Raw genomic sequence first — 18141 nt, 5'->3', positions numbered from 1 at the left:
AGACAGGATCGATGATGCCATTCCATTCACCTTTAGCACGCAATCGGTGAGGTTAAGCAAATTAGTTCTACGATAAGTAAACGGAACTGGCCATCGGAATTTTCTAGTGTGTAATTGAAATTCATTTTTGTTTTTGGTAACGTCTGTTTGGATAAAGATCATTAGAGAAAATTACATTGAGAACTTTTTTCCTCATATACGGATATCAGTACACCTTAAATCTGAACAATTGCTGGACTTTGAGGAAGATCATCTCAAGGGAGGTCCAGTCAAGGGTTGGACAATCGTCGTTATATGGCCGAAATAAACAAATGAATGTAGAAAATCGGACTTTTTGCAAGCCAAACGGAAATTTGGAAAGCTACTTTTTAGGTTAAAATTATCAATATTTCTGGGTAATACAGATTTAAGAAACTTATTTAAAAACTGATACACATGACGTATGTTCAATATGAATGAGTCACCACTATTTCTTAAACATGGCCTTTACATGACCTTTAATAAGATAATGATGATGATTGTCCATTCTTAGATTAAGAAAATCGTTCTCAAATTCTAGCAATAGTTCAGGTTTAAAGTGTCCGAACTTCTACTTTCGTTTCTGCTTACGTAGAGATGAGCTGTACGAAGAACTCAGATGAGATAGAAGGAATGAACTGACGCGAATGGAAAACTCAGTCCCGCACACGATCGAGCGGTGAACGACGAGGGATGTGTTAAGCGGAACCAAGGAAGTGAATACTTTTATGTTTTGCTTTTAACAGAACTTATATTTGTACATCGAATCTTTTACACGGATACAATTCACGCCACTTTTGCATCTAACACACAGACACAGCACATACAGTCAATCGGGGAAAGATCACCGCTCGGACGCTAGGACGGATCTAATCTCTTAGTGGACGCTCACGCTCGTTCGCTGACCTCTCGGTAGATCGCACTAACACATCAACCGGTGACCGTTGCATGTCACCGGTGAGTTCCCGTGACAGATCTACCGAGCCAGGTTGGACCATAACAAATAAAAAACCAAGAAACCTACAGCTCACTATATGTTTAATTTATTTGATAGTACTCATCGATAAAAGCGGGGTATCGATAAAAGCGGGGCGTCCGAGGATCAGAAGATGGGATCACAGTAGTCCTTTCTTTTAAGACAGCAATCTCAAAGAAATCTCCTTCAAAACTTTAATTGTTCTATTGCAATAATTCACTAATCCTCGCTCACGTTGTGGCGTCATCTTCTGGCATTCCAATGTCCAGGCACTTCTGACGGACGCTTCTCTTAATTGGGCTTTTTCTGTGCATGTGGACAACCGATCGTCCATGTAGCCTTTTTCATGACATGGCCAGCCCACCGGTGCCTGGCAAATCGAATGGTGAGATCGCCGATTGTCCTTAAACACATAAGCGACCAACAATACTTCGGACCATTTTCCTGTCGAACGCGGTGAAGAAGAATGCATCAGTTTTAAACAGAGTCTCATAGGCGTGCTCACAACTGCTCGGACTGTAAAATGTTCTATATGAGAAACAATGCACTTAAAACAACAATTCATAGTGTCCTTCACAGTTCAAATCTTTGGCCATGTCTACCAGCGCACAACCACCGCCACAAATTATCATAAACCGCCCATAAATCCAATAATAATCGACTAGCAATCATAATGGTGCAATGAAACACTTTGTTCTGTTGCCGTTTGCAAGCGCACCAATTGAGATAAACGTAGATTGATGGTGCCAATATCGGGGAAACCTTCCTGCCATTACTGCAAAGCGACGCAAGCGATTCTTTCTCTGCGATTAAATCCAGACAAAGTGTATTGAAAATCTATCCTCCTACCTACAACCATGTTCCGACCCGAAATGGATCAGTACCACACCAAAACGCCAGTCGGCGAGCGCAATGGCCGCATTGCACCAAGCATCACATCAGCAGCATTACCGTTACCGATGGCGGCTAGAACGGCACAGTGTCACCATACCGAACCCCTAAAGTTCAGGACAAAAAATTACCTGCACCACATAACCAAATTAAGATGGAAATCTGTCCGATGCATACCTTAATTTACTTTCCATTTCCATCCATCCCGCGAGCGAACGGCACCCGACCCCGGACGAGCCGAAGCATTATCCATTAATTCATGCAATGTGCTGTGTGTTTCCTTCACACCCGACAGCTCTCCGCCATAGTGTGTCGTACGTCGCTATAGGAAAGCTTTTTTCCCGGTTCTTTGCACGCACCTTTCGCTAATGGGCGCGACAGTACCGTTTACAGACGCTTGCCGTCACTGCATGGTTTAAACACATATATTCATCTCAAAACCCAATCGTTTCGGTTGTGCCCGATGAGGGGATTGCGCAAATGGGCAAAAATTGTCCCATTAAACTAAAGCATCCTTGCTGCAAAATCCGACATTTCAGAATGGCTGTTGGCGCTATGCTAATGCACTGGAGAACTGATCATGATGGAATTGAGCATTGTTCTTGTAAGAGAAAATAAAAGTGGTTACTTGCCGAATTACATGCCCATTCTTTGAATTATTCTACAGGACATAAACCAAATTAGGCTTATGATGAATATCCTTGCTGTGTGAAGTCATGATGTTACCATTGTCGAAAAATGTCTCACAGGTCTAATTTTCGAACCAATCAGATTCAATCTTAGGAATGAGGATGAGGGCCGACTCGGTGGTAAATGAGACAGTGGCGCCTATCTTCACTTGGAAGAACCGGGCGATCGTACCCCATCGGGACCGTTCCCCCGTAGCGGGGTCTGATTCAACTGCTAGGAGATTCGGAAGTTTCGAAGATTTAATCCCTATAAAGATTCGAATCGCAATGGATCCTAAATAACGGATTTGAATCCGATTTGAATTCCAGAAGGATCCGATCCCGATTCAGATTTCTTAAGGATTCGAATCATATCGGAATCCGACCCAAATTCGATCTGAATCTGATCCGAACCCGCTCCGATTCCGATCCGAATTAGATCCGAGAATTAGATAAGTATTCGATTAGGATTTCATTAGGATTCGATAAGGATTCTATTAGGGTTTCATTGGGATTCGATATGGATTCCAATGAGAAGTAAAGGAGTAAGGATTTTTTTTATGATCGAAAAAAAAATAGATCCATCACGCTTAGTCCAAACAAATGTTTTTAATGTCTCGTGATGTCTTTAACCCCACATTTTCCTCGACTCCAACAACTTGGTTGTATTGATTATTAAGTTATTCCTTTCGCCCTCATGTCAATCGTTTGAGCATTTTAAATATTGAATTGAAAGTAACTCACAAATAGCATGAATATCCCATCGAAAATATTCTATTAAAAATGTATCCATGTTCTCCAAATCTAATAAAATATACATTTTATCCACACCCGTTCCGACCCAGCGCTGAAAACGGCCGATCAACGGTTTTTTATCAACGGGGACTACACGATCTCGCTCAGTGGACATTACATCGCCGCCGGGACTGTGTTCGATTATCGTCGAGTCGATGGGCTGAACAACGGTTCCAACAGCAGCTTCCGGCACGTGGAAGGCATCACCGAATGGGTGACTGCGCTCGGGCCCACCAACGAACCGGTGCAGGTGTTTCTGCTTTCACAGTCACCGAACCCGGGCATCAAGTACGAATACTTCCTACCCGTCAATGTCAACCCGACCGAACCCACATCGCAGGAAGAAGTTCCCAGTGTCGAAGGTAAGAAAAAATGGGGAAAGATGGGGGGCGGGGGGGGTTGGTCAAAAATTCACAGAAGTGGAAACAAAATCCTGCCAAATGAAACATCCCAGGGCGATGGCAGCAGTTTCCATCAGCATCACGGCGCGCTTGTTTGGCTTGCGTTGTTACTGAATTTTCTTTGACCTTTTCCGGCCTATTTTTTGTAGCGGGAAATGAAATCTCGGAAAAGTCCAATCTTCGAGTGCCAAAACAGCGTTTGGTAAGTTCGGTTAACAGCACGAACACTCCCAGCACAGGACGGGTTGGTCAGCGCAAGCGAAAGTACTTGTGGAAGGTGATCGGGTTCAGTGCGTGCAGCAAGTCGTGCGGCGGAGGCATCCAGCAGCCCATCATCAAGTGCGTCCGCGAATCTCCGACGCGCGTGTTTTCCGTCAAACGATGCGCCCATCTGCAACAGCCGGTGCTGAACGAGAATTTGTTGCGCTGTAACACTCAACCGTGCCCCGCGTACTGGAAGCTCGGCGACTGGGACCAGTGCAATTGTGAGGAAAAGTACGACGAGGAAGTATTCCGCACGCGCGAAGTCAAGTGCGTGCAAGAGCTGCTGTCCGGCATTGTGATACAGGTCAACAATGGAGCTTGCATGGAAGAGCTTCCGCCCAGCACGGAACGATGTGAGTGCTCGCGCGTCGTTAAACCTACACCGGCGAGAACGGAAAAGCCCCGCTACAAACCTACCGAGAGCCAACACCAACACGAACATCGGGGCCATCGAGGACAGCACCAGCACCAGCACCACGACCATCACAGCGCGGGTGCAAGCCACAGTCACACACAGAACGATATGGAAAATGGCCCAATAGCGAGCAGCGGGCTTATCGTGCCGCACAGTCGCCAACGGACCGACATAAACCACATCAACTATCGGGCAGAGTCGAAGAAGACGGGGGTCTGGCTGACTGCGAACTGGAGCACCCGGTGCTCAACGACGTGCGGCATCGGCATGCAGACACGATCGATCTTCTGCGATCGCAGCTCCTCGGTCAACTCGGAACGGTGCGATCTGCGCATGATGCCGGAAACGTCCCGTGAGTGCACCAGCAATCGAGCGTGCGAATTTGGCGAATGGTTTGCGGGTCCTTGGACTCTGGTGAGTGTCTGAGTGCAACTTCAAGCCTCCAAAGAAACGCTTCACCGAATGATCGCTAACTACCATTTCATTTCCCAGTGCTCCGGAGATTGCTTCAATCTAACACGCTCCAGAACGGTGCTCTGCATTCGTAACGACCACTTTGCGCCGGAAAGCGAATGTGACACGGAGCTACGACCGAAATCGATCGAACCGTGCGACAGTGAATCGTTCGAGGAATGTAAACCCAGGTGGCACTTCTCCGAATGGACCGAGGTAGGTGGTTGGGATCCGGGTTTGTTTTTTCATTTTTGATTCCCCCATGGTTTCCAGCATCATTGCATAGCTCTGACCGTAATTTACATTTTATAAATTCTCAAAAATGATTCAACACGTGCCTATTTCCATGTAGTGTACCAAGCCCTGTGGCGGAGGCAATCAGCGCCGTGTGGTCAAGTGTTTAGAGTTCAACTTGCGCGACAAAATGCTCCAGGAATCGGGTGGCTGCCGGTACGTCGATCGGCCCCTATCGTACCGGGTGTGTAATGAGGAGGCTTGCCCACTATCGACCGCTTCATCCGTCACGTCTGCCACGACCAGGACGACAACGGCCGCATCCTTACCCTCCTACTCCACGACCGCGTCCTCCACTTCATCGGTGGATCCATACTACGAAGCACGATCGGATATGATGCCGAACGACGAGAACTGTCGCGACGATTTCCCCAACTGTACGATAGTGTTAAAGGCCAAACTGTGCAACTACGCGTACTACAGCCAGGCGTGCTGTCAGATGTGCCGAACGCGACAGAACGAGCTGTACTAAAGCGCGGAACCGAGTACTTTTGGTTTGCACCCCATTAACACAACACTACACGAGGCTGCGCAGGCTGAAGGGTTGAGCGTATTATCCTGCGTCCATTATTAATTTAAAAAGCACAAAAGCCAAGGGAAGGCAACATTTGCGTTGAATCCATCCTAAATTACCTGCGGCGAGCAAAGAGAGCAACCATTCAACAGTATTTTTGAGCAGGGCAGGAGAACTGTGTGTCATATGTGCGTTGATCAACTCCCATTTTCAGTAGCTTTTGGGTTTTTAGCAGTAGCCAAGAACGTAAACTAGGCGCCGATCAGCAAACAGCAATAAACCTATCGCCCTTCATACTAGCCATCAACTGAATGAAGAGCGTTTCGAGTGCAGGCAGCGAGTGTGCATACGTGCACTAATGCACAACGCCCGGACGGCGAACGATCGAGCATGATGTTTCCATTAATCACACACAGCAGACAACAGCTCGTACTGAGGGTTTGAACACTAACTAATCGGCAACCATTTTTTCTTTCTCCGCCATCGTTACGGAACACTTAATACTTATTTGCAACAAAGCAGTGTCGTTACGTTTAGATTTCGTGCAGTTTTCCCAAGGAAGGAACGGATGGAAAGGAAAAGGGGCAGAGTTTGGAGTGGCTGGTTTAGTTGCGACCGGTAGCCAAACCTGAGGCGGTAGTAATTGGTTAAATATTTATCAGAGAGAAATACTTACACCTTCACATCGTTACACATCAACAAAGCGAATCATTATTGTTAGTGACAATTTGCGACTAATAAAAAAAAAACAACCGGCGACAAACTGGTGAACATTCGCCAGAACAAGATGCGACAGAAAGAACCCCAGCAAAGGTAAATGAATTTTCACTCACTGTAACTATAACATTAGATCTCCCTCTTTTTCCAATAAACGTTTGATAACATTGGAGTTTGAAGTTGCTGGGGCGCTTCTTTGCAAGCCTTCGAGAGACACGCCAGAAAGAAAGAACGTCGAGTGTCGCATGCCGGTTACATGGGTACGTTAACAGCACGTGTCTGCTTTTCGTGTCGGTTTGACTAGCCATACTGGACTATCGTGTCGTATCATGCCTTCACGTGCCCCGACGTCCGATTCTCATAACTCATAAATGATGGTTTTTTTTGACTGCCATTTACTCTATTAACGATATACTTTATTCATTTTACCATTCGTTAAGCTGGAGATTGAACATGAATTCCAGTCGCTGCTAATATCTTGGAAACCTTTCCTGTAGACGAGTGTATTCGCGTGACTATATTCCAGCTACTTTGCTAGAGTTTTAAACTGATTGTACATCGTTTTCACCACTCCAACCATGCTGAGCACGGTAACCGCTATCGTGAAAACGGTCATCATCGTTATGCCCTTGGTGATCGTATTCTGGTGATAGATTTTCTTCTCGTACGCCAGCACGATTGCCACCATGCCCAGCACGTAGCACACCGTCCCGGTAAGATAGTGGCTCAGCTTTGAGTAGATCGGACGTATGCGTTTCCGAAGGTCGGCCGCAAACAGCGCCATCAATCCGTTCACCAGCGTGAGGGCAAGGAACACGAGCGAAATAAGCCCCACGATACTGTGCGTGGACGAAAAGTGTCGCCGGTTGGTAGATTGCCGGAAGTAGATTTCCAGCGCTATGCCCACCACACAGCAAGTGCAACCGACGACTTCGATCAACCAATGCACGGTGCGTTTGTGCGAGTGCGTCAGCTTCTGCGTCCAACCGTTGCCACTGTACAGCAACACTATTCCTTCGGCCATCAGTAGATGATACTATTTTTTTGGAAATAAGTAAAATTAGGGGGAGGGGAGGAAAATTGAAAAGGCAACCCGTCTGTCCAACACCTTACCCCGATCAGTGTGAGGAACACGTGCCACGTGTACAAATTTTCGAATCCATTTATCCAACACAACCAGCTGGTGTAGATGCAGACCACTCCGATCATAGTGTGATTGATCGTGTTGAAAATGCCGTCCAGCATGAAAAACCACTCGTTTTCCGTAACGCTCTTCCGGTCCATCGTAACCGTCGAGTTCTGATCGCTTGTGTGTGCGGATTTCATATTGCTCGCGTTTGTCCGTGCACCACAAAATATTTAACAACTTGTAATCGGAGGAGCACTTGCTTACTATTCAAATGTTTGACACACACACACATTCATACGATCGATCCGGTAAGAGATCAACAGAATACACACGGACACATAATTAAACGGAAGGCTTCACATAGTCCAGTCCCTATTGCGCGCACACCGTGTAACATATGAACGAGGTACGAGGTCGATGCAGCTTGCTTTTGTACCATGACAATAGATCGATACCGTTGGAAGGCAGGCAACCCAGCAGCGGTTTGTTTTATGACCGAAGCATCAACACTAGTGCGGACACAACCAAATGTTTATAGCATTGTGAGCCCTACGAATGCGCATTCGCGAGCGGCAGCAAGTCTGTGTTCGATTGTTATCAGTAGAACGTGTGCGAGATGCTACGTGCGCGACTAGACAGCTTCGGTTGAAACCGATACGCCCTCACGTCATGGCAGTGGGTCTAACCGGTGCTAAATCGGAACCAATCGGAATGTGCACCTCGGTTGTTCGGTTGGAGGGTTGTAAGTTTATCTCTTGGATTCGAATGTACAGACACCGGCAATAAAACAGTAGACAGGCCGATTTCAGTGGCTTAGGTCATGTTGACACGAGCATTCTAGTAGCACGCCTCTGGGGAGGTTTTAATTGACGCCCCTTACAATCTCGTAAACGCGATCGATTCTCAAATCGATTCCGGAAAGGATCAAGGAATTTGGGAGCGGTGCGATAACGTATCATCGCGTGTTGCAGGAATCGCTCAAATAGGTGTGCGTTTTTCGTAACGTTCCGAATAAACTTATCAGACCGGTAATTGCTGTTACAATTTTGGCGAAAATTCGCATCTCGGCGCTAAAGATATCCGCAAAAATGTGCTTATCGTATGCGATTGTTAAAGAAACCAATCCGGTCGAAAAAGCTACTACTCCTACGGCACGATGCCATCGGTACAGCCACAGTGGGCTAAGACAGCTGCGGAGCTCCCGTCCGTACAGTGCGACCGAACCGCTAACTAGCCCAACACCGACCAACACTACCGATGCCAGTCCCACGGCCGAATGCACCGAGACGACATGGTGTTTGTGTTTCATTTCTCGATTGATGTACTGAAGCACTGTCCCTGCCAAGACGCATGCACCTGCGACGGACTGCAGCATCCAGTGTAGGGTTCGTCGAGGAGTGGTGCACGCAGAAGGCCGGAAAATAGTTTGCTGCCCACATAGTATCGATATTCCTACGGGCATGAGCAGATGAAACTGATGCCGATATCCATTAGCTAACGCACTTTGTAGGCAACCTTTCAGCGAGATCTTACCCCTATCCCTGTTAGCAGTACATGCCAGGTGTAAAGACTGTCCATTCCATTGCTCGCGCAGGCGCTAACGATCGAAACGGTTGGGACGATAACACATGCCGGGTAAATGACGTTCAGCAACACCTTCGTGCCGATACTCCTTAAACGTGATCCCGATCGCTCATTTGAAGCGTCTTCTTCTATTAGTAAACTCTTCATAATATATCAACCGAGTGTGAGATGATCGAGCACAACCGACGGAACGAAAACTGTTTGACCGCTGCTAGGCAAATTTTGGGATTCCCCTTTACGCTCAAACGAGGGCGTTTTGTGTACGCATAGCACACGGTTAACCCTTTGCAGCCAACTATACTTATCTTTAGTTATATTTTTTTAAATCTCAACAAGGAAATGTGTTGAAGAGCGTTTAAAGGGGGGGCAGCCTCTAATGATCCCATCCAGATCGTTTCACCTTGGCATGGATCGATGTTTGGTTGGTTAGTTTATCAATATTCTGTGTTATTACGGTCCGGTTGGGGTGGTCCGGTGTCCGAGGCGACAACGGCGCCGGTCTTAACACGACAGGGCCGGGGTTCAAATCCCATCCAGACCGCCTCCCCGTACATAAGGCTGACTACTTCACTACGGGTCACAAGTCAAGTCACAGAAAGCCAGAAATGGCAGGCTGAGACCTCTTGAGGTTATTAGTGCCAAGGAAGAAGTGTTATTAATCTCTCATTCGCCTCACAATGTAGGTCGCCTATGTAAAGTTAAAAAAGAAGTTGAAATAAGGTTCTAAAGATAAAATTGTTCTTAATCTACTTTTTCCTTGGTCCAAACACCATGGACTGTTGAGGTATTGTTTCACTTATTGTAATAGCAAATGTGTGAGAAATCACCGGCAGTAGGCCAGGAACGGGTAAACGTTCCCGTGCTCGACAGGGGCCCCCGAAGAAGAGAATAAGGTTCTCTGAGACTTAAAGCCTCTTTTAAGAAACGATTTAAAAAATATCGACCCCGGACTGAGGATAGACTTATTCTCGTCAGCGTTTTCAATGTGGTACGGTTCCCAAACCCCACCTGCTGAGATGCACAGTTTTAACCGTCGTTTCAAATTTATACCAGCTGCTGGCCACACTTGCAATGCAGGCGCGACTGCACTCAGCAACTGTCACCAGCAGACAAACATAAACACAGCGTCGTTGACGTTGTCACAATATTTTCCTCCAGGTAAATCATTGCGGAAGTGTAGGATATCAGCAGCGGCCGCACCGAGCTAAAATATACGCCCTTCCGATGCTGCCACAAACATGAGCTACAAATTCGATACCAGTGACTTGACCCGGCGTCTGAAACGAACGTTCGATGTGAACCTTACCTACCGTAAACTGTTTCTGTTGCTCTTTGTGGTCGCTGTCTTCCTGCTGTACATAGGCCCATCGTTTCTGCGATGGTTGTTTGGCCACACGGAACCGATGAGAGGTAAGCGGCGCTGGCTATTATTTCGCTCGCAGTGCATTTCACAACCGAACGTCTCCTGTTTCCATTGCCTTAGATCAACCGATGCGTTGCATGGACGATCGATTGACACCGTTCTATCTGCAGAACCTCGAGTACAACGTGAACATCCGGCATCAGCCGGCTTTTCCCCACGAACATGACGCAATCCCGTACGTTGGCAACGGTTGGTTCGGGCTGGAAATTCACACCGACGCTCATCTGAACATTTTCCATGGCCGAGCACTGTTGCAACCCATCCACTTTCATCCGATTGTGAGTGTGGCCAGCTCGGGCCAACCGGCCCGAGAGGCGACCGTCGTCGAGTACCTTACGGGGATCGTTCACCGGTTTCAGTGTTTTCCCGATGGTTATCACGTATCTTATCAGTACTATGCCCATCGCACAATGCCGTCCGTATTGGTGCAAGAAATTCAGCTAACAAACACCAAGAATCAGCTGACGGATATCGAGCTGATAATACCCCGTATTTCCGATTGGCCATCTGCTATCGTGAAAAATGTGAAGCTGCAACATGGTTCCGCCATCTTGGAGTATCAGGTCGTTACAGGCATGATAGATATGCCGCCGACGGCAGGAAATGCAGAAGACAGCAAGGTGCGTGTGGTATCGATTGTGGCCCGCAAATTGCCCCGTGTAATTACGCTCAAGAAAAGGGGCACCACGAAGCTGGAACTGTTGCTCACGGTCAACTATTCGGAACCGGTAACACGTGACAAATACGCGGCGCAGAAAGAATCCACCGAAAAGCAAGCAATTGAAGCGATGAACCGAGCATTGCTGGCCGCGGAACACGGAGAGCATAACGCGTATCACAACTTCAAACGGGATCATATTCTCGTTTGGAACAATTTGTGGGAGACGGGATTTCACATCAGTACCTCCAAGGCAGAGAACACTTTGAACGGTAACAACATCAATGCCACGATGTACGCTGTCATATCGCAAGCCAGGGCGTACGAGTTTGAACAGTCAGTGACTACGGCCCGAAAGGACGAAATTGCCCGTTCGCTCACGTACGCGGAAGGATGCTACGATAGTTACCATACGCTGCAGGCAGAGAATTTGTGGCGTCCGATGACCACGTTCGAGGAACTGAATGCTGTCGTGGGCTCCTGGATGTTGACGCTGGAGAAGCAGGGATGCCACAACCTTATCAAAGCTGGCGCGAGTGGCATTGTGCAGGCGATGGTGCTCAGCTTTGGCGGGTTCCGGTTCAGCAATCAGCACCTGGAGCTAAATATTCATCCGAAGTATTTACACCGCGATTATGATTTTCGACGCCTGAACTACGGTAACATGACGCATCTGAACATTTCCATTACCGTGCGTGACGACAACAAGGCGGTGCTGCACGTAGCGCTGGATCGATCAGATCGCAATTACTACGCCTGTGATGCCGGGTGCTTGGACGATCCGGTGCAGTTGCGCCAGTCCCGAGCCGTTTTCCCCGTGAAGCTTACCGAACCAGTCACGTCCATACTGTACATAACGTCGGATAAAAAGCACATGGAAGATCTCCGGCATGCGATCCATGTGAAGGAGGTTGTGGAGGCACCGGCCCACGAGCATCACGTGATTGCTCTCCATCGACACGGACACCATCTGGGTGGATTGCCGACGCTGTTCTGGGTTTCGATATGTGTGATCATCATCGTGTTTCACGTGTTTCTCTGCAAGCTTATAGTGAAGGAGTATTGCGAACCTCCGGACAAGATGAGGTACCGGTACAGCAAGCCTTAAGAGGAAGACTTTTGTTGTTGTAAATATTTAGTTTATCGCCGATACGATTCCCAGTTCAACCGTGAAACTATCTTCAAAATTAATAATATTTATGTTATCGTGTGTGTGCGTGTTTAAGCTGTGCGATGAACGAGCATATTGATTTAGCGGATAATTTCGAACAATTTGCAATACGAATCGCAATAATATATAGATATACAAACCAGTGAGACGTTTTACGCGCTTTGTAATGCACGTAGAGCAAATAAAATTCGCGAATTTAAAAATAAATCGCAAAATTTATGAAAATGCAAAATTTTATTTTAAAAACCCACACACATGGCACAACTGGCAACACTGCGTTCCGAAACGTCAAGCCAAATGTTTGGCAACAATGGTTGCCAGTGCTGCCAGCTTCGCATAAAAATAAAACTTTTGACGTTTATAAACATAAATGGGATCCAGGACATATTATGCCAATTCGGTTAGAATATCACACGGAACGGCAAATCGCACCTGGATTATCCGCATCGGCGCGAATCCGGAAGCAAAGCAAAATAGCTTTTAATAACAACCTAATACAGTCCGCCGCATTTCTTACGCGAATAATGCTGTAAAAAGTAGCATCGGTCGCAACGCACGGGAAAGGAAGTGAAGTGTTTTGATTTTGGGTTATACGCGGTCCAAGCCAAACGCACGGGGCTTTGGAAGTGTGTTTCGATTTACCAAGGTGCAAAGGGGACGCGCACGGCGTTAAATGTGAACGAAAATGTGGCCAATGAAACTGGACATGACCCGGGAGGAGTGTCGGGGTGTGCTGCGACGGCTAGGTAAGGCGTGAGGGCGCCAAAATTGTTGCCCACAAGCATGGCTATTAATTTGGCTTGTTTCCTCCACTCAGAGCTCGAATCATACGGCACCTTGATAAGTACGTTTCGGGCCCAGGGCAGCTTAAGCAAGGAAAAGCAACGCCTTCTGGAGGAGCTACGCCGAATGCTACACATTTCGAACGATCGGCATAGGGCAGAAGCGAGACGCGTTGCAAACGATGAGCGACTCACTACGGTTGCTGAAATGTAAGTCAATCGCAACATACAACGCAGCATCATACTGCCTCCGAACGGTGCACCATTTTGCAGGGAATGGTTTGTTTATTTTTCTTTCTCACTCTTATCCCTCCCGACGGGAGCAGCATCGCTGGTCCTAACAGTGGTCAAGACTGGCGACGCGAAGGGCATCGTACCTTTCCTATCCTGCCCCGAACGGTACCTCACACGGCTTTGACGTATATTGCCAATACGGTGTTTGAACAATTGACTCTAGCGAATGCTAAACTACCACATCCAGCCGATACTGGGTGCGATCGACTCAAGAATGCCGATGAGATGTTTAAGTTCGAGCTGGTTAGGAAAGAATCGACATTGTTCGAGAATGGGTTTGTACGGGATGCTGCTGTTGTTACTTCGGATCCGGTAAGTTGTGGCATCCGCTAGCGCTGCATTTATCATTGCTTATTTCCGCATTTTCCCTTATTTTTCCAAACCCCCCCCCCCCCAGCTACAGGATATAATGACCAAGAGCTATATCAATCACGAGGAGAAACGAACCGACGCATCTAGAACGGAAGAAAAACCTACCTTAGACCCTGTACCAGACAGTGATGTGACGTTGCCGAATGGCGATAAAACAACCGCTGGCCCTTCTGAGCCTGTACCGGATCAGTCATCTTTGTGCGATATACTATTAAACACGAATAATCGCTCGGAATGTGCGGACCGTTTGCAGCCCAAATCAAATAAGCCGACGGCAGATCGGTCGCCTAGAAAAAAGCCACAGGCTGCTAAGCGAACTTGGAAATCGAAAGCGTCCTACCCGCCTGCCAAACTGTTCAAACAAGCAACATTGTCTAAGAATGGGAAGCAATCTTCGAGAGCGAACAACCTGCACAGTCCACACCTGATTCATTCGTACGCGGTACCTTTCGATGCAAAGGATGGCACAGCGAACGGTGGCCCAACGCCGGAACCGTTACAGTTACAACAGCACCTAATGGCTAATTTACCATCGCAAAATCAAGCAACCAACCAGGGTGCGCCGATGGGACAAATGGTAAAATCGCAACAATTCTCAACGCCGGCTAACTTTGGCGCTTCCGGAGGAGGTACAGCGCCATCCCCAATGTACAATCATCAGCAAGGAATCCTGCCATCGTCCAAAAAGGACATACAGTACAATTTGTCCAAGTTGAACCCAACCAGCAGCCTGGGAACGAAGGGGAATGTGAACATTCCCATGAAAGGCATCGGTTTCTATTCCCACGGCAAGTCCCTGCCACATCCCCTGCTGCACTATCAAAAGAAATCGCCCAGCAAAAATATTCTAATACCTACTTCAACCGCGGCAGCTACGTTGGCCAGTTTGGGCCTGCCCACTCCACTCCATCCACCGCTGATGGACAATTCTAACAATTGGGTAAGCTCGAAGGTTCGCGACAACAACACGAAATCCTCGAAGAATGTGAAACCAACGACGACGGTTGAAACTGTAACGGACCGGTCAGGAGTCGCGACCGATGGTAAGCGAAACGTATCGTGGACAGAGCCAACCGTCAGCAATCCTACACGTCCCAGTATTCCCGTTCCAGTGGCGTCAGAAAACGCGGATCCAAGGGTTGAAAAAAGCTCTCTTGCCAAGCCGATCGTGACTTCGAATCATGCCATACAATCGCCGGTCACGAACAATGTTCCTGTTCCGGTGCAACCGAACCTGGCTGGGTTTACGGCGGTAAAAAGCGGAACCAAGCTGTCTGTGCACAAAATGCAACTGGTACCCGTTACCGGTGCCACGCCAAACGCTCCACTGACTCCGATAGCACCGAAAAGCAATGTCATTATCCTGCCGAAATCGTCGGCCGTGGCGGGCGTGCTGAATCTGGGCCAGAAGATCACTATCCCGAAAAGCATTGTAGACTCATCGACGATCGTGCCACCGGCAGTTACGAGTCCACCGAAGGTAATTGTTCAAACTGTTCCCAATCCGTACAGTGTGACGACGACGGCGACGTTCGACATGAACATCTATCGGCAAAACGCGGTACCGTCTCCCAAGCTGCGTGTTAATGAAGAGAACGCAAGTAGCCCCGTCTCTGTGACGGCGCATAAAGAACTTGGCGAGACATCCGCCGACGAGCGATCTTCGGTACCGTATGCTCAAAAGCGTGCATCTTCCGTTACCATTGCCTGTGATGCGGTACCCGGGAGGAAGATAAAAATTTCCACCAGTCAGCTGGTTCCTTTTAAGGGCACGTTGCATTCGACCACGCTCCCATCCACCAATGCAGGCTGCGTAACGATAGGAGCTAAGAAGATGAAAGTTAGCTCAGATACTACTTCTCCTAGTGGTGGTGCTGCTGCTGCAGGTTCCACCGTTCGTGTGGGTTCTCATGAGACGGATTGGGAGAATGAACTGGATCGTGCAAATTGTACGCAAACTCCAAACGAACACACATCATCGGTTAAAGACGCGCTGAGCTCCACGACTGTTAGCTCCACTAATTCCAATGCTCAAGCAGATCCTGCAGCAATCAGCAATTCAACGATAGTGCACAAAGCAGAAGATAGCATAGTGACGAGTGACGAAAACCAATGCATCGACCACAGGAATGATGATACTGACGGTGGCAAAGCAGTGCCCAGCACCGTCGTCGACAACCAGCTATCAGAAGGACCGATGGACACATCGTCGCAGAGCGAGTACGACATGGTGTCGATGGAACGGGGCGATGATTCATCCGTGACGGATTCTGCCGATGCGGAGGATGATCTCGATGACGAAGAGAGCCAGACAGAGGAATGTGACGGAGTGGAGGAAGATGATTTCGGCGACGAACCGGTGGAGGTCGAAATGGAAACGGAAGCAATCATCATTGAGGAGGAACCGGCAAACTACGATCATTTGATCGAGGAAGTGCCCGAAGATGAGCAGTTCGTAGAGGAAGAGGTAGAGGATGGTCCGATGGAATTTATCAGCGTTGGATATGGTGAGTAAGCGGCCATTAAAAAAAGGAAAAGAAAGTTTGTTGACAGCTGATCGTTCCGTTTCCGTGTTCAAGGTACGACGGGCGAACTAGTTGCCGAGCTGGAAAGCAGTACTGCCGCGCAGCAATTCATGGAAGCGAACGGTGAGGTGGTGCATGAAGAATCGGTCACCAATTATGATCACAGCTCGGAAGGGTTTGCTGCAACCGTCGAAAATGGCAACTTGCAAACGTTGACCGTGTCGGACGGCATCGTGTGCGATCTGTTGGAGATGGACTCGGACGGTAAATATCACGCGCGACCCTACTCTTACAAGCAAATGCTCGCGGAAGGTATGCCCTCCGCTGTGCCGGAAGCGGTCAAACAGCAACATCCAACGGTCAGATTAAGCTAGGTGTAAGCTCACGCAAACGAAACTAAAAGCAACAATACGTACCCGGGCAAGTAATACACAAGTACAAGTAGTTTTTTGGGACGGTTGGAAGTTATCAACTCGATATACGGGCTCAATACACAGTGCAGTGTACAAAGGAAGCAACGATTTAAAATGACGAAGTTCAGTGGTCTTACTGCGTACGTTGCTTTGCCTATTTATTTTGGAGCCATTTATTTTGATAAACTTTTTTTTGTATGAAATTTTTATGGCATAAAAAACAATGAAATTGTTTGATTTTTGTTGTACGATTGGGATTGTGGATATAGGTTCTTAGAAAATGCTACCGTCCCGCGAAAGCATACGGTAGATTTGGTTGAATGGATTATGTTAAATCGACCGGCTCTTTTGTGAACTGTTGCATAGCACAACTTACATTAATTAATGCTAGTATGGCTTCATAAATACCTCAAAACAGTTATGTCATTTACATACATTTATCATTTCTGCTCTACATTAACTCATACTCGTAAGGCGCGTCAGGGGAAGAGGAATCACATTTGTGCAGCACATTCGGTGGACTTTAAGCGTCGTTTATTTTTGTACACTGTATATAGATAGGGTTTAACTGATTTTTACGTCATTTCAAGTGTAGAATTCACATGAAGTGTATGATGCGGCACTCTGCGTCACTAGTTAATCGAATTACATGGTTATCAAGCGGAGCGGCGTTTCGATTTTTAAACCTACTTGTAAGATATTACTATCCCATGAACGGGGTAGCCCCCCGCATAACGTAACGCGTTCGTCAGATGCATATATATTAACTTTACCTTACTTACTGGGGTAAGAAGCGGGGTAGAAGAAGTCTTAACCTGAGGTCGACATTTAAGCAGTAAGCATAGCTATAAGCGTCGTGATGTAAAAGTTCATCCTTTTTTTTTTATTCTTCCACCCATCGAAGCTGTTATCGGTTCCGAACTTGCGGTTCCGTATGTTGCACTGAAAGATGATGAGACAGTTTTGCATATTAAATTCAGCTAGTTAAGCATATTAAGTTCTTCTGATTCATGAAGCGTGAAATCGTGCGAGCAATGAAAGGGCAATGTAAACGATCTGTTCAGTTATAAAGTTTGTATCATTATGTTTTAAGCTATCGTGTTGAGAAAATGTTGAAATGGAAAAAAGGATTTTTTTTTTTTTGTACATTTTTGAACGATAGGAACGATTGTTGTAAAGGGGGCGATCACGAATGGGCAACAAATTGTAATCCTAATGTAAACTGGTGGATATTAATGCTGACTAGAGTTGACTACACGATGGAAATAAAATTAAACAATTGAAACAAAACTGATTTATGATCAAAATCGCGCCAAATAAAGATGCATCGCGATGCACAAGCGTGCTTGGCTGTGAGCTCAGCGTTCCCCAGCGTTGCCTAGCT

General features: G+C 47.2%; 4 protein-coding genes across 6 annotated transcripts in view; 3 read left to right on the top strand and 1 right to left on the bottom strand.

Moving 5' to 3' along the window:
* Window positions 1-6578, top strand: part of LOC118512435 (thrombospondin type-1 domain-containing protein 4) — an 86492-nt gene extending 79914 nt beyond the window's left edge. For both annotated transcript variants that reach the window (XM_036056896.1, XM_036056897.1), the window contains exons 9-12: window positions 3399-3710; window positions 3899-4842; window positions 4921-5097; window positions 5234-6578. In XM_036056896.1, the coding sequence (XP_035912789.1) occupies window positions 3399-3710; window positions 3899-4842; window positions 4921-5097; window positions 5234-5647 (1847 nt within the window). In that variant the 3' untranslated portion in view covers window positions 5648-6578. The remainder of the gene's footprint in view (window positions 1-3398; window positions 3711-3898; window positions 4843-4920; window positions 5098-5233) is intronic.
* Window positions 6579-6786: 208 nt separating this feature from the next.
* On the bottom strand, window positions 6787-9451 carry LOC118509228 (cytochrome b561 domain-containing protein 2-like). Of its 2 annotated transcripts, none has more exons than XM_036049537.1 (3): window positions 9069-9451; window positions 7520-9009; window positions 6787-7442 (listed from the first exon to the last, which is right to left on the bottom strand). In XM_036049537.1, exons 2-3 carry the CDS (start codon window positions 7730-7732, stop codon window positions 6933-6935), a joined length of 723 nt encoding a protein of 240 aa, XP_035905430.1. In that variant the 5' UTR covers window positions 7733-9009; window positions 9069-9451; the 3' UTR covers window positions 6787-6932. The 2 variants fall into 2 exon arrangements, with proteins under 2 accessions (XP_035905430.1, XP_035905429.1); XM_036049536.1 differs by having other exon boundaries at window positions 6818-7442; window positions 7520-8987; window positions 9069-9447.
* Window positions 9452-10181: 730 nt separating this feature from the next.
* LOC118510082 (uncharacterized protein KIAA2013 homolog) lies at window positions 10182-12590 on the top strand. Its single transcript, XM_036051490.1, has 2 exons — window positions 10182-10529; window positions 10603-12590. The coding sequence occupies exons 1-2, from the start codon at window positions 10358-10360 to the stop codon at window positions 12306-12308; spliced, it is 1878 nt and encodes a 625-aa protein (XP_035907383.1). The 5' UTR covers window positions 10182-10357; the 3' UTR covers window positions 12309-12590.
* Window positions 12591-12730: 140 nt separating this feature from the next.
* LOC118510081 (BRCA2-interacting transcriptional repressor EMSY) lies at window positions 12731-18051 on the top strand. Its single transcript, XM_036051489.1, has 5 exons — window positions 12731-13117; window positions 13189-13363; window positions 13480-13759; window positions 13845-16326; window positions 16399-18051. The coding sequence occupies exons 1-5, from the start codon at window positions 13057-13059 to the stop codon at window positions 16716-16718; spliced, it is 3318 nt and encodes a 1105-aa protein (XP_035907382.1). The 5' UTR covers window positions 12731-13056; the 3' UTR covers window positions 16719-18051.
* Window positions 18052-18141: the final 90 nt, after the last annotated feature.

The sequence above is a fragment of the Anopheles stephensi genome, chromosome 3 (assembly GCF_013141755.1).
Source record: "Anopheles stephensi strain Indian chromosome 3, UCI_ANSTEP_V1.0, whole genome shotgun sequence".
NCBI classification, from domain to species: Eukaryota; Metazoa; Arthropoda; class Insecta; order Diptera; family Culicidae; genus Anopheles; species Anopheles stephensi.
Note: the sequence above shows the minus strand (reverse complement) of the source record. Positions and strands in the feature narration are given on the sequence as shown.

Coding starts and splice junctions, on each gene's coding strand:
- LOC118510082 (XM_036051490.1), top strand. CDS start 10,358: ATGAGCTACAAATTCGATACCAGTGACTTGACCCGGCGTCTGAAACGA. Junction 10,530..10,602: donor CCACACGGAACCGATGAGAG/GTAAGCGGCGCT, acceptor CCATTGCCTTAG/ATCAACCGATGCGTTGCATG.
- LOC118510081 (XM_036051489.1), top strand. CDS start 13,057: ATGTGGCCAATGAAACTGGACATGACCCGGGAGGAGTGTCGGGGTGTG. Junction 13,364..13,479: donor CTCACTACGGTTGCTGAAAT/GTAAGTCAATCG, acceptor CGACGGGAGCAG/CATCGCTGGTCCTAACAGTG. Junction 13,760..13,844: donor CTGTTGTTACTTCGGATCCG/GTAAGTTGTGGC, acceptor CCCCCCCCCCAG/CTACAGGATATAATGACCAA.
- LOC118509228 (XM_036049537.1), bottom strand. CDS start 7,732: ATGAAATCCGCACACACAAGCGATCAGAACTCGACGGTTACGATGGAC. Junction 7,443..7,519: donor TGTTCCTCACACTGATCGGG/GTAAGGTGTTGG, acceptor CCAAAAAAATAG/TATCATCTACTGATGGCCGA.